At 48.2% G+C, this 12,871-nt stretch overlaps 1 protein-coding gene across 1 annotated transcript in view; it reads right to left on the minus strand.

Moving 5' to 3' along the window:
• Positions 1-6: 6 nt before the first annotated feature.
• The window catches only part of SCTR (secretin receptor), a 45,455-nt gene continuing 32,590 nt past the window's right edge, over positions 7-12,871 (minus strand). Inside the window, exons 4-7 of the mRNA XM_029224616.1 lie at positions 7,488-7,548; positions 5,918-5,987; positions 2,334-2,425; positions 7-574 (exon numbers count right to left, since the gene is read on the minus strand). Of these exons, the coding sequence (XP_029080449.1) occupies positions 430-574; positions 2,334-2,425; positions 5,918-5,987; positions 7,488-7,548 (368 nt within the window). The 3' untranslated portion in view covers positions 7-429. The remainder of the gene's footprint in view (positions 575-2,333; positions 2,426-5,917; positions 5,988-7,487; positions 7,549-12,871) is intronic.

Below are 12,871 nucleotides of genomic sequence, written 5' to 3' on the forward strand. Positions count from 1 at the left end.
TTGGGGCGGTTTCTATGGACTTCCCAGTGTGGAGATGAGGCTATCATTCTTTCCGCACAGCCTTCCACCTCCGCCCACGCCCCCACTACGCTCGTCTTCCTGTCCTACTCCTTGATGGCTGAGCCCCAGCCCTCTGCGGTTACATTATTTTGACTCTAATTACTGAGACTTGTGTGATCGTGTGTGCTGGGTTATGTTCCCTTTGTCTTCCCTAGAGTCAGTCTCTCTCTCCTTACTTGCATCTCCCACCCCCATGTGACTGGTGGGGAACTTGAGTCCCACTGAGGGTCACACAGCACGGTGAGGTCCTGCCCCTGCGTCTCTTGGGTCTCTGCCAAATGAGGCATCCCTCTGCCTCTGGGAAGATCTGGCTTTCGGCCTCCCCATTTTTCTCTCAGGAGAGAAAGGACACCTCTTCCCACCGTAAAGTCACAGTCTGGATCTTACCTGGAATGAGCCAAGGGCCAATTCAAAGAACAGCTGCGTCTCCATGGCATCCTCCGGGGAGAAGGCAAAGATTATGTAGTGGACTCCGAAGAGGGGGACCAGCAGGAGGGTGGACTTGGCCAGGCGCCTGAGGACACAGAGGCGCTGCAGTCTCAGGCCCCTCCACACCCAGGGGCCCCCCCTCTCGCCTGACCGCAGGAGGCTTTGCAGCAGCGTCCCGGCTGCTTGTTTGTTTTTACTTCCCGTTTCGGAAAGTCCCAACTCCAACATGCCCGTCACCCGGATTCAATACTTATCAGTCCACAGCCAGTCCCCAAATTTCTGTTCATGCACCCTATCAGCAAAACGCTTTGAACCCATACCCACATGAATAACTTTATTGATTTATACCGTATCTGCATGTATTACTCTCACTCTGTGTCTAATGTATTATTAGCAAAACCAGCATTTTCATTTGTTTGATAATAAATATCTGTAAGGAGAAGCTCTTTTGTTTTCTCCCCAGGTTAGGGTTGCCAAATTTAGCAAACAAAAATACAGGATACCCAGTTCAATTTGAATTTCAGATAAACAATGGGTAGTGTTTTTTTTGGTGTAAGTACTAAAAAATTGTTGTTTATCCAAAATTCAAATTAAACTGGGCATCCTGTATTTTATCTGGCAACTCTGTCCTGGATCCCCAGCTGCCCCCTACTTTGGAGCCACTACTCTAGTGACATCCTGGGGAATCTGTCACCCAGTAATCCAGGCCTCTGCCAGATTCTCAAAACTCAGACCATGACAGAGAAAGCCCCTGTTGGACACTGATTTGTCTTCAACACTTGTCATGGGCTGAACTGTGTTCCCCCAGAATTTTAAGTTGAAGCTCTAAGCCCTAGTACCTCAGAATGTGACTGTACTTGCAGACAGGGACCAGTTTAAATGAGACCATCAGGGTGGGACCATAGTCCAGCCAACTGGTGTCCTTGTAAGAAGAGACACCAGGGATGCAGGTGCACAGAGAAAAGGCCACGTGAGGACCCAGCGAGGAGGTGGCCATTTACAAGCCAAAGAGACAGACCTCAGGAGAAACCAAACCTGCCAACACCTTGATCCTGGACTTCCAGCCTCCAGAACTGTGAGTAAATAAAATTCTCTTATTTAAGCCAGCCAATCTGTGGTATCTTATTGTGGCAGGCTGTGCAGACTAACACAGCACCTTTCTTGAACATCTTAAAGGTTTTAAAGTATTTTTGGATCACATTATCTTGAAAATCTGCTGAAAGCTAAGGTGTGGTGAAAGCTACGGTCTAGCAAAAGCTGGAAAATACAGTCCACCCTCGGCATCCACGGGGATTGGTTCCAGACCCTCCGCAGACACCAAAATCCTTGGATGCTCAAGTCATTTATATAAAATGGGGTAGTATTTGCATATAACCTACGCACATTTCCCCATATATTTAAGTCATCTTTAGATTACGTATAATACCTCCTACAATGAAAATGTTTTGATTGGGATTTTTTTTTCCCAAATATTTTCAATCTGCAATCCAAGGTTGGCTGAATCCTCAGATGCAAAACCCACAGACAAGGAGGGCCACTGTCCCTGTCAAGATTTGAATTTGGGTCCCCGAAGCCCACTCTCTGACTCCCTAGCCTTGTCCCAAGGGTAAGATCTCTGCCTCCAGGGATCCTGCTTAGATTTCTTTTCTCCCCACCCCTGGGGCCGGGTCTCAGGGTCACATGGACCCATTCTCCCTTCCCCTGGTCCACTGTAAACTTCCAGGTCCCGGCTTTTCCTTTTCCTCCACCTCCACCAGTGCCCAGCACCAGCTGGGTAAACAGTAGGTGCTCGGTAAATGCCTGCTGACTGAGCGAGCGTGCCTAGGTCTTTGCCCTCCACTTACTTATAATGGTTCCCTTCACTTCCTCTTGTTTCTTGAGTTCTAAGTTTTCTCATCAGGATCCTTAGGATGTTTATAAAAAGGATGAAATTAATCTGTAAAACACAAGGCAGAGGTGGGGCTAAAGGTGATTTGCTTTCCCAGCACCTCTCCAAGCCCTGACCCCTGGCCCTGGCCCCTGGGCAGGGAAGGCACTGCAGACCATACCAGGACAGCTCATCACTCCCTCCGCCACCCCCAGTCCTGGTGAAACACACTGTCTAGGCAGGGATAGCTGCCACAGCACCGCCCCCCGCCCCTGGGATTCCGGAGCTCTGAGGTCTGCTCAGTTGCAGCATGGATTACTCACACTTGGAATGCGTTGGAATCTTGTTAAACGGCAGACCTGGAGTAGGCCTGAGATTCTGCATCTCTAGCAAGCTCCAGGGAATGAATGCCAAAGCTGGTCCTTGGACTACGCTTTGAGTAGCAAAGGCTTTATAGCAGAGGTTCTCAAAGTTTAAGGTGCAGATTGCTGGGCTCCACCCCCAAGGTTATGGTTTAGTAAATGAAAACGAGATTTGCTTTTTTTTTCTTTTTTTTGGCCACACCACATGGCTTGCAGGATCTTAGTTCCCCAACCAAGCCCTCGGTAGTGAAAGCACGGAGTCCTAACCACTGGACCGCCAGGGAATTCCCAAGATTTGCATTTTTAACAAGCTCTCAGGTGAAGCTGCTGGTTTCGGGACCACACGTTGAGAACCACTGCTTCGGAGACTTACAGAATCTCTGCAGGTCAATCACCAGCTCCAGGAAGCCTTCTTGATTACCTCCTTTTCCTGATTCACTGTAGTTAGGGATGATGCTACTTGTAAGAGCACTTGAAATACTTGAAAGGGGCCAAATGCAAGCATCTGGGTGTGTCCACTAATCACCAAGTCAATCCTAACTTTCTAAAGGACAGGAACGGAGTCTATTTCTTTTGGTGTCCCCTTCCCCAACTCCAGTGCCCAGTGCCAGCAACACTATGAAGTTGCCCGTGCGTCGGCCCCTCTCCTCCCCTCCCCCACCAGCTCTAGAATCATTTTGCAGAAGCAGGATCAGTGGAGCTGACTGGCTGGGCCCCCTCATTGTTCAGACAAGTAGCCTGGGGCCTGGGGACGCTGGCCAGAAGACACAGGATTAGTGGCCTGTCTGGGACCCCAGCCCAGCGCCCCTGCTTCAGGACACTTCTCAGCTCGCTGTTTGTGCATCTTGCTCTAAGCCGTGCGTGGTGTAAACTAACAAAGGCTCTTTTACCTTATTTCATTTTTTGCCTTTGAATTGTATTTAATTTAATAGGGAGAACTTGAAAGCAAGAGGGAAAATCTTAACTATCCCAAGGATGAGTCTTAAACAGTGGAATTCTAGGCCCCGTGGCAGGCTTGTAGGGAGAAACTTTGCATCAGGAGTGCCCACCCAACCTCCGTCAGTCACTAGAGAGACTACAGTCTTGTGAAAGCAGCCTGGGCCCTGGGGCTCTCACGGGCTGGGCTGTCCAAGCCCCACAATTGCAGCAGGGAAACTGGCTCAGTGTTATGCAGCTACAGCACGTCAGCTGGTCAAATAATTTCAAATGACGTGGGAAAGATTACATCTATTGCTAAGTGGAAAGAACAAGCTAGGACACAAAACTACACTGAGCTTTTTTGAAAAAGTACATGTGCTCAAAGAAAAAAATAGGAAGGAAAAGCACATGATCACGATGTGCATCTAGGTACTAAAAATATGGGTGATTTTATTCCCTTTAAAAAAATATATTTTGCATTTTCCAATTTTTTTTTTTTTTTTTTTGTGGTACACGGGCCTCTCACTGATGTGGCCTCTCCCATTGCGGAGCACAGGCTCCGGACGCGCAGGCTCAGCGGCCATGGCTCACGGGCCCAGCCGCTCCGTGGCATGTGGGATCTTCCCGGACTGGGTCACGAACCCGCGTCCCCTGCATCGGCAGGCGGACTCTCAACCACTGCGCCACCAGGGAAGCCCGTATTTTCCAATTTTTTACATGAATTCCATTATTATTATTTTAGAAATGACAATATATTTTGATTTTACAGAAAAACAAGTACATTCTTATTAAAACATAGTGATAGAGTCAATATTTTTCCACCACATTATCAACCTAATAAAAAAGGTTCCGACATTATCTAAATGTGACAAGCTGACAAAAAACAACTTTTGGTAAATAATAGCAGATTTCATTATACTGTTTTCAGCCTATTGACTATAGTAGGAAATGAAAGCTTAATATCTTTCATTATCCCTTAAACTTCAATTTAGTCAGATTATAAAACACTATGCTAAGGTTAGCAAATAAAAATGATAATCAAATTATTTGTTACCATAAAATGACTTTGGGTAGCAATGTCTTAGGGGAGCAAACATAAAGTCTTGTTTAAAGTACTAGATACTCCCTGTGCTAGTAGTACACTCTGCATTACTACCATATCAGACACCCTCTTCCCTGAGTGGTTCCAGATTAATGAATGGCCCTCATACTTGCTAAGAAAAGCAGAAATAGGAAGTTGTTATACTCTCCTGAGCTACTCAGTGGCCTAATGTGGCTGCTACTCGGATTTCTCTACAATTTCCAGCTCTCCTATTGCAAGCTGAGATGGTAGGTAGGATCAAATAAAATTCTATTATTTTTGGAAGAAAAAGAAGGTGGTCATGGATGGCCCCAGGAGGCGAGCCAGTTAGCCATCAGCAGAGGAGGGGGCTGCTGCCCTGTCCTGCCCTCCTGTGAGCCCAGGAGGGGCATGTTCTGTCACCTGGCTCTGCAGCCTTGGCATTCCTCTGAGCCTGTGCACATTACTTCTGGGAAGGGGCTGCCCCAGTGTGCCCCCCACCCCATGTGTCTTTCTTGTTCTTATCCAGGCCCACAGACTCAGCTAAGGGCCTCTGGATTGCAGAGCACAATCACCTGGGAACTGAAAACCAAGACGAGCCCCCAGGCCCCTCCCCAAGACAAGGAGACCCTGCATCTCTGCTATCATGGTTTTTAGAAAGCTCCCAGGTTGAGAGTCCAGTCAGGGTTGAGACCCCTGAGCTCCCCGTCCACGAGTCCCTCCTGAGTCTCTCCGCTGGGGCCACCCCTCCGGGCCTGTCCCCGTCACAGCACCACAGAGGCCCAAGACCAGTTTGGCACTTGGCTTTCCCCAGGTGCAACCCCCCTCCTGTAATCCCAGCTCAGTGAGTCTGCCCACTTTAACCAGAGAACACCAAGAAAAATGATCAGGCACCAATGTTCTGAACCAGTGGAGGGGGAATCTCAGGCCAGCCTGAGCCAGCCAGTTCGGGTAAGGAGCTCTGCTCGCCACACTGCAACTGCCACCGTGGACCAGGCGAAGGCAAGCTGTTGCCGTCTGCCTCATTGCCCTCCCATCCACTGGTCTCTAGGGGGCGGAGCTTCCAGACCCTCCTGCCACTGCCCAGCCTCCGAAGGTCTGGTTTATCCCTCCGCACACCCAGAGGCAGCAATGCTGGCCTTGACCTGGCCCTCTGCCCTGCAAGCCGGTCCTGTTTTGGTCTCTCCCACTGGAGCCCAGCTCAGGGGGATGGCCACTTACCAGGACGGAGACGATCACAGGCCCTCGAATGACCCACCAGATGGATGCGTTGGCATTGATGTCCCAGCACCTAGGGAGGGACAGCCAGGCATCACAAGGAGTGGGGAGCTGGCTGACCAGAAGAGACTAGTTCTCTGACGTCCCCTTTGCGGGAAGGACCCACACTGTGGTCCTGACCCCAGAGGCTGTGTGCTCAGCACCCTGAGAAATGACTGTCCTCTGCTGCCCAGGAGCACTGCTGAGGCCAAGGGAGCATCTGGGGAGCAGAAGCGTGTGGACCTGAGATGGAAGATTCTGGACCCCAAAGCCAGCATGCTGTCAGAATGCATCGGGGAGCATGGTGGCCAGGCAGGTGACCTCAGGGGAGTGAAGTGTCCGGGTGACTGACGTGTGACCTCGGCCCCAGGGACATCAGACACAGGGGCACTTGGCAACTGGAGAGCCTGTGCTTGGTCTAAGGTGGCCACAACTCCGTCCGGCTCATTTTTGCCACAAGGGCCCACAGGAAATGTTGATAGAACTTTCCATTTGTTCTAAAGAAGCTGAAAATCCAGACTTTTTTTAAGGGAATTTATCCAATTAAAAGGATTATTTGGGGGGCTTCCCTGGTGGCACAATGGGTAAGAATCCGCCTGCCAATTCAGGGGACACGGGTTCGAGCCCGGGTCCGGGAAGACCCCACATGCCGCGGAGCGATGAAGCCTGTGTGCCACAACTACTGAGCCTGCGCTCTAGAGCCCACGAGCCACAACTACTGAAGCCCGTGTGCCACAACTACTGAGCCTGCGTGCCTAGAGCCCATGCTCCGCAACAAGAGAAGCCACCGCAATGAGAAGCCCGCGCACCGCAACGAAAAGCAGCCCCCACTCGCCGCAACTAGAGAAAGCCCGCGTGCAGCAATGAAGACCCAAAGCAGCCAAAAATAAATAAATAAAATAGATACAACATTAAAGAAATAAAAAACGTTTAAAAAAAAAGGATTATTTTGGACTGAATTGGACTGCAAGACACGTGCACGCCTCGTCTGCCCTCGTCCACTCTCTGGCCTGGCTGTGTCATTACAATGATGACACATGGCCTCCCTCCCCCTCGGCCCGGCTGCTGCACCTCCTCCCGGGCTTCTTCCATGCTTTCCTTCTCCTTTCCCGCTCCCAGGAACCCCCGGGCTTACCCTGTCCCTGAGCCCAAGTCTTTGGAGAACAAGACTAGAGCTCTTGGTGCCCGTCAGGGCTATAAGGCTGCTCTCCTGCTCTCCTGGGCCTGCGGGACTCACACACCCGTGTCAGAGGAGGGAGCTGCCAGGAGAGGAAGAGCTGGGCTGGTCCTTAGAGTAGCTGCCAGTGTTTCACAGCTCTCGTCGGGCACCTGACCCAACCACAGAGGGGCTGGGCCGGCCCACCCCAGGAGGGCTGGGCATTCGGCAGCCTGCGCTGCAGAGAACTCGCCTGTGGCCCCAAGTGTGAGACACAGGCCTCTCCTAGGTAACAGCTCCAAAGGAGGGTCCATCCTGCTGGAAGAGCTGGACAAGATAAAATATTCCCTCGTTACCTCTCTCCGTCCACCAGCTTACCCGACATCTTCCAGAAAGTGCCTGGTGACAGCCCACGAAGCAACAAAAATGGCTGGGGAACCTGAGGGTTAAAAATAAAGGGGAGGGGGCAGAAAGGAGAGGACTCAATTTTCAGCACCCTTATGAGAGACAGGACAATCAGTGATTCCAGGCCAGGGAGCAAGCAGGTGCCAAGGGCTGGTTGCCATGGAAACCCCCTTGCCATCCCGTGTAAATGTGCAGCCTCGCGCTTCAAGGGTGCCAAGGAATCCCTGAGAACGGAGGCAGGATCAGACAGATCCTGAAGGCCACTGGGGGGCAGGGGGCTCCTGGGAGCTTGGGCCAGATTCCGGAGGACCTCTGCGGGGGAGAAGGGAGGGGACCAGGGCCCCTGGGCAGGCCCACGGAGCTTGTAGAGGCCACTGGTGGAGCCCCTTTCTCAAACTGGGATGTTTGGGGGGGATACAAGGCCACAGGAGAACATTTAGTTTTATTTGAATATTGGTTTGTAAAAAGCTTGGCCATTCAACTGGTAATGTAAGCTATCAATGTTATGTAAACAAAAATACATTTTGGACTAGAGAATTGTAAGTACACAGGAAATTTAAAGATAAAATACAAGAACACTTCCTGACTTCTGGCTGAACATGACAAATTGCACTTATACATTTATCTCCGTTTCTCGCTGAAGCCCCCCCCAACATGAGAGTAAAGAAATAAAAAAGCTACAAGCTCATAAGCACAAAGAATGGGCAAGGAGGGTACAGTGCACGAGAGATGTCAGCACACTTAGGAAACTGGGAGCTGGCAGAGGAGCAGTAACTGATGTCCCAGAGCAGACAAAGCTGAAACACAAGCGTGGCATGGGGGCTGCTGCTGGGAAGGCGCCCGGGCCCAGTGGTGAGGGCACCGGGGACGCCAGCAGGCAGGAGAGAGGGTGGGGCTGGAAGACAGGAAGCACGTAACCACCCCAGGTGGCCAGCACCACCATTCTACAGCCAAAGAGTTCATCCCCGACAGAAGGGCATTCTCTGGAGAAACAGAGCCAAGGGGAATGGGGCTCTGGCCCAGCAGAGGGTGGGAGGGGTACTCAGCTGGGCACGGGGACCAAGAGAGGATCTACACCTGTGCTGCCACGTGTGGCCACTGAGCCCTTGATGTGTGGCTGCTCTCAGATGAGCTGTGCTCAAAGTGCAAGATAGCAGATTTGGAAGATTTGCAAGAGCAAGAGACTGTAAAATATGTTATTAATGATTTTTTAAATTATACATTGAAATGTTAATATTTTGGTTATATTGGGTTAAACAAAATATACTACTGAAATTAATTTTACTAATAATGAAACTAATTAGTTTCTTTTTACTGTGTTTACTGTGGCTACTAGAAAATTTTAAGTTATATAAAATATAGCTCAGATTCTATTTTTAATGGACATGCCTGTCATCCGCTGACTGGTAAAAGCCCACCCGCAGGCTGCTCAGTTCTCAGACTTCTAACAGCCGAGATTGCACCCTTGCTCGAGCCCTCCAAACCCCACCCCAGGCAGGAGATGACAGGATTCTTCCCTGGAGGAACCAAACAGCCCCAGACAAAGGGCCTCTAGTAGCAATGCTGAGGACCCACCAACACAGCGGCCACTTCCAGCCCAGTCTCCCTTGAGAGACATGTCCCCCCGCTCCCCTCCACACACACACAGAGGGCCTTCAGTCAACACCGAAAGTGACTCACTCTTAAATATGAACAGTCAAGGTCACCAGCATCTGAAGAAAGCTGATTACATAAAAGGCAAGGACCAAAACAACCAGAGAAAAGGAACTCAGAGGAAACAGACCATACAGGCTGTACGAGGAACTTGAGCAAAACAATTCTAAGGAATATCATCAGCGAGATTAGAGGGACGATTACTTCTCCAAGACACAAACAGGATGCCGAAAACAGGGAGCATTCAGAGAATAAGGAAGAGGGCTTGGAAATTGAATATATGATGATCAAGATTTTTAAAATTCCATAGATGGGATGGAAGATAAAGACCAGGAACTGCCCAGAAAGCAGAACACAAAGTGTGGAATAAAAAGTAAGAGAAAAGAAAAGAGAAAATTAGAAGCCAATTCCAGGATGTGCACCATCTGATTAAAAGTTTCAGAAAGAGAGGATTAAAAACCAGAGGGAAGGAAATGATCAAAGGGGCAGTGTAAGAACATTGTCCAAGAAATGAAGGCTGTGAGTTTCCAGATGAAAGGACCACCACATACCAGCCAAAGGATAAAAACAGACTTGCATGGGGGCAATCCCTATGATATTTCAAAACACAGGAGACAGAGAGAAGATTCTACAGATTCTACAGCTTATACAGAGGTGAGTAAAAAGGCTCGGGAAACAGAATGACATGGCATGTCGCATAACACCAGATGCCAAAACAGAAGGCCTTCAAAATTCTGGGGAAAAATAACTGTCAACCTAATTTCTACGCCCAGCAAAACTACAAATTGGGTGTGAAAGTTGAACAAAGATATGTTTAGATATGCAATGCAAAAAAATGTAGCTTCCAGACTTCCCTGGTGGTGCAGTGGTTGAGAATCTGCCTGCCAATGCAGGAGACATGGGTTCAAGCCCTGGTCTGGGAAGATCCCACATGCCACGGAGCAACTAAGCCCATGCACCACAACTACTGAGCCCATGCGCCACAACTACTGAAGCCTGCACGCCTAGAGCCCATGCTCCACAGCAAGAGAAGCCACTGCAAATGAGAAGCCCGTGCGCCGCAACGAAGAGTAGCTCCCACTCGCCGCAACTAGAGAAAAGCCCGCGCGCAGCAACGAAGACCCAACGCAGCCAAAAAAAAAAAATGTAGCTTCCATGCACTCTTTGTTAAGACAGACACTGGAGGATGTGCTCCAACACGACTTGACAGTAAACCAAAGAGAGGCAGACAAGAAGTCAAGGAATAGAATTCGTGGAGGAAAATGAAGGAAATCTCAGCCTGAAGGTTAAGGGAGTTGAGCAAGTCTAGAGAATGACTAGCCCAAATAGAGCAGGAGGGCAGAAGGCTCTTCTAGAAAGAACATGGGTGGGTGTAATCACGTTAAATAACATCCCCCCCAAAGGTTCATATCCCTAGAACCTCAGGATGTGACCTTTTCTGGAAATAGGGTCTTTGCTATTAGTGCTATTAGTTAAGACGAAATCATACTTATAAGGACCTTAATCCAATATAACTGGCATCACTTTAAGAAGGCCGTGAGATACACACACAGAGGAGACATAGAGGGAAGAAGACCATGTAAAGATGGAGGGAGAGATTGGAGTGAGGCTCCTACAAGGCAAGGAAGGCCAAAGACCGCCAGCAGCCACCAGAAACAAGGGGAGAGGCATAGAGCATATTGTCCCTCAGAGCCCTCAGAAGGAAGCAGCCCTGCCAAGACCGGACTTTGAACTTCTGGCCTCCAGAACTGGGAGACAATAAATTTCTGTTGTTTTAAGACAAGCGGTAACTTGTTACAGCAGCCCTAGGACACTAATACAGCAGGAATAAACCAGACAGATAGGAACTAGTGGACTTCATGTTGTTGCATTTGATGATGGGGAACCAGCACTGGAGGGTTTTCCAGTTCTGTTGAGGATGTGGGAGAATTAGTGACAGCAACACAAAATGAGTCAATAAAAAATGACTCCATAAGTCTGGGATTAACACACACACACTACTATACATAAAATAGATAACCAACAAGGACCTACTGTGTATAGCACAGGGAACTCTACTCAATATTATGTAATAACCTATATGGGAAAAGAATCTGAAAAAGAGTGGATATATGTATATGTATAACTGATTCACTCTGCTGTACACCTGAAACTAACATAACATTGTAGATCAACTATACTCCAAAATAAAATAAAAATTAAATTAAAAAATGACTCCATAAAATATAAAAACTTAAATATTGGAAGTAAAATCAATGTACACCAGTTGGCTCGGTAGTAAACAATATTTACATAGACATGATGATGTATACAGTGAATACTGTGATTTAGCCCCAAACTGTGAAAGACTCTAACGGGAGGATAGAGGTGGCAGATGAAGAATTTTATACCCTTCCCTTTAATCACAAGGAGTCAACAAATAATGCCTCAGGACTTCCCTGGCGGTACAGTGGTTAAGAATCCACCTTCCAATGCAGGGGACGCGGGTTGGATCCCTAGTCTGGGAACTAAGATCCCACATGTGGAGGGCCAACTAAGTCTGTGCGCTCTAGAGCCTGCACGCCACAACAAAAAGATTCTGCGTGCTGCAGCGAAGATCCTGCGTGCCACAAGACACGATGCAGCCAAATAAACAAATAAATATTTTTTAAAAAGTGGGCCAAGGATGTGAATAGACAGTTAAAAAAAAAACAATGCCTCAGATGGACAAATCAAAACATAGTAGAATATTGTTTAGAAACATGAGAGCAGATATCAAAAGGAGAAGCTCAAGAGCTGGAGGATGTTACATCTGGGTGGCAGAAGTGGGAGCCTCTTCAGGACACTGCTTGCTTTTGTTTGCTTTTTCATTTTAGACTTGTAGTTCTATTTAATTCTTTAAACCGAGTACACGTATGGCTTTGATAAAAAAAAATTCTCTGCCTCAGTTTGGGTACTTTGGGCAAACATGGATTCTGAGGGCCACCTGTTTATGGCTATTTGTCTTACATCTTTAACAGTGAGTCAGTGGAAAAGTCTGAAAAGCGGATAATGATTTAAGTCGTGGTTCTCACTGTGGTCCCTGCAACAACAGTATCAGCATCACCTGGGACCTGGTTAGAAATGCATAGTCTCAGGCTCCACCGCTGGCCCACTGGACTGAGACTGTGGGGCGGGGCCCAGGCAACCAGGTTGACGTGCCCTCTGCATGGTTCCAACGCAGCTCCAGCTGGAGCACCACCAGTCTGAGTTCCCTCAGTGAATGGGAGTTTGACGCAGCTCCTATAAAAGCCAGAGGTATCACTCTTTCCTGGGCACAGACTGACACCCCAGCCACCTTGAAAAAGTAAAAGCTTCTGACTCAGGGGTCCCAATTCCAGGATTCTCTATTACACATGGAATAAGCTTTGCCCATAAAAGTATTCCTCGCTGTGTTATTTATCACAGTGAAAAATGAGAAACAACCTAAACATCCAAAAAATAGGTATTTGGTTACATACATCCACACAGTGGTTAAAAATGTTTACTGAAGATTTGAAAGAATACAGAGCATGCTTCTGTGTTCATGGAAAGAGGCAAGATTCAAAATTCTACATACAGGATGATTGCAACCATGTGGGAAAAACTGGGAGTATAAAAAAAGTCTGGAAGGAAACCCTAGAAAATGTTCAACAGATGGGCCTATGGTAATTTTTTTTCCTACTTAAAATTTTTTTTTTTTTTTT

This window comes from Monodon monoceros, unplaced genomic scaffold (genome assembly GCF_005190385.1).
Source record: "Monodon monoceros isolate NGI ecotype Baffin Bay Population unplaced genomic scaffold, NGI_Narwhal_1 Super_Scaffold_16, whole genome shotgun sequence".
Lineage (NCBI taxonomy): Eukaryota > Metazoa > Chordata > Mammalia > Artiodactyla > Monodontidae > Monodon > Monodon monoceros.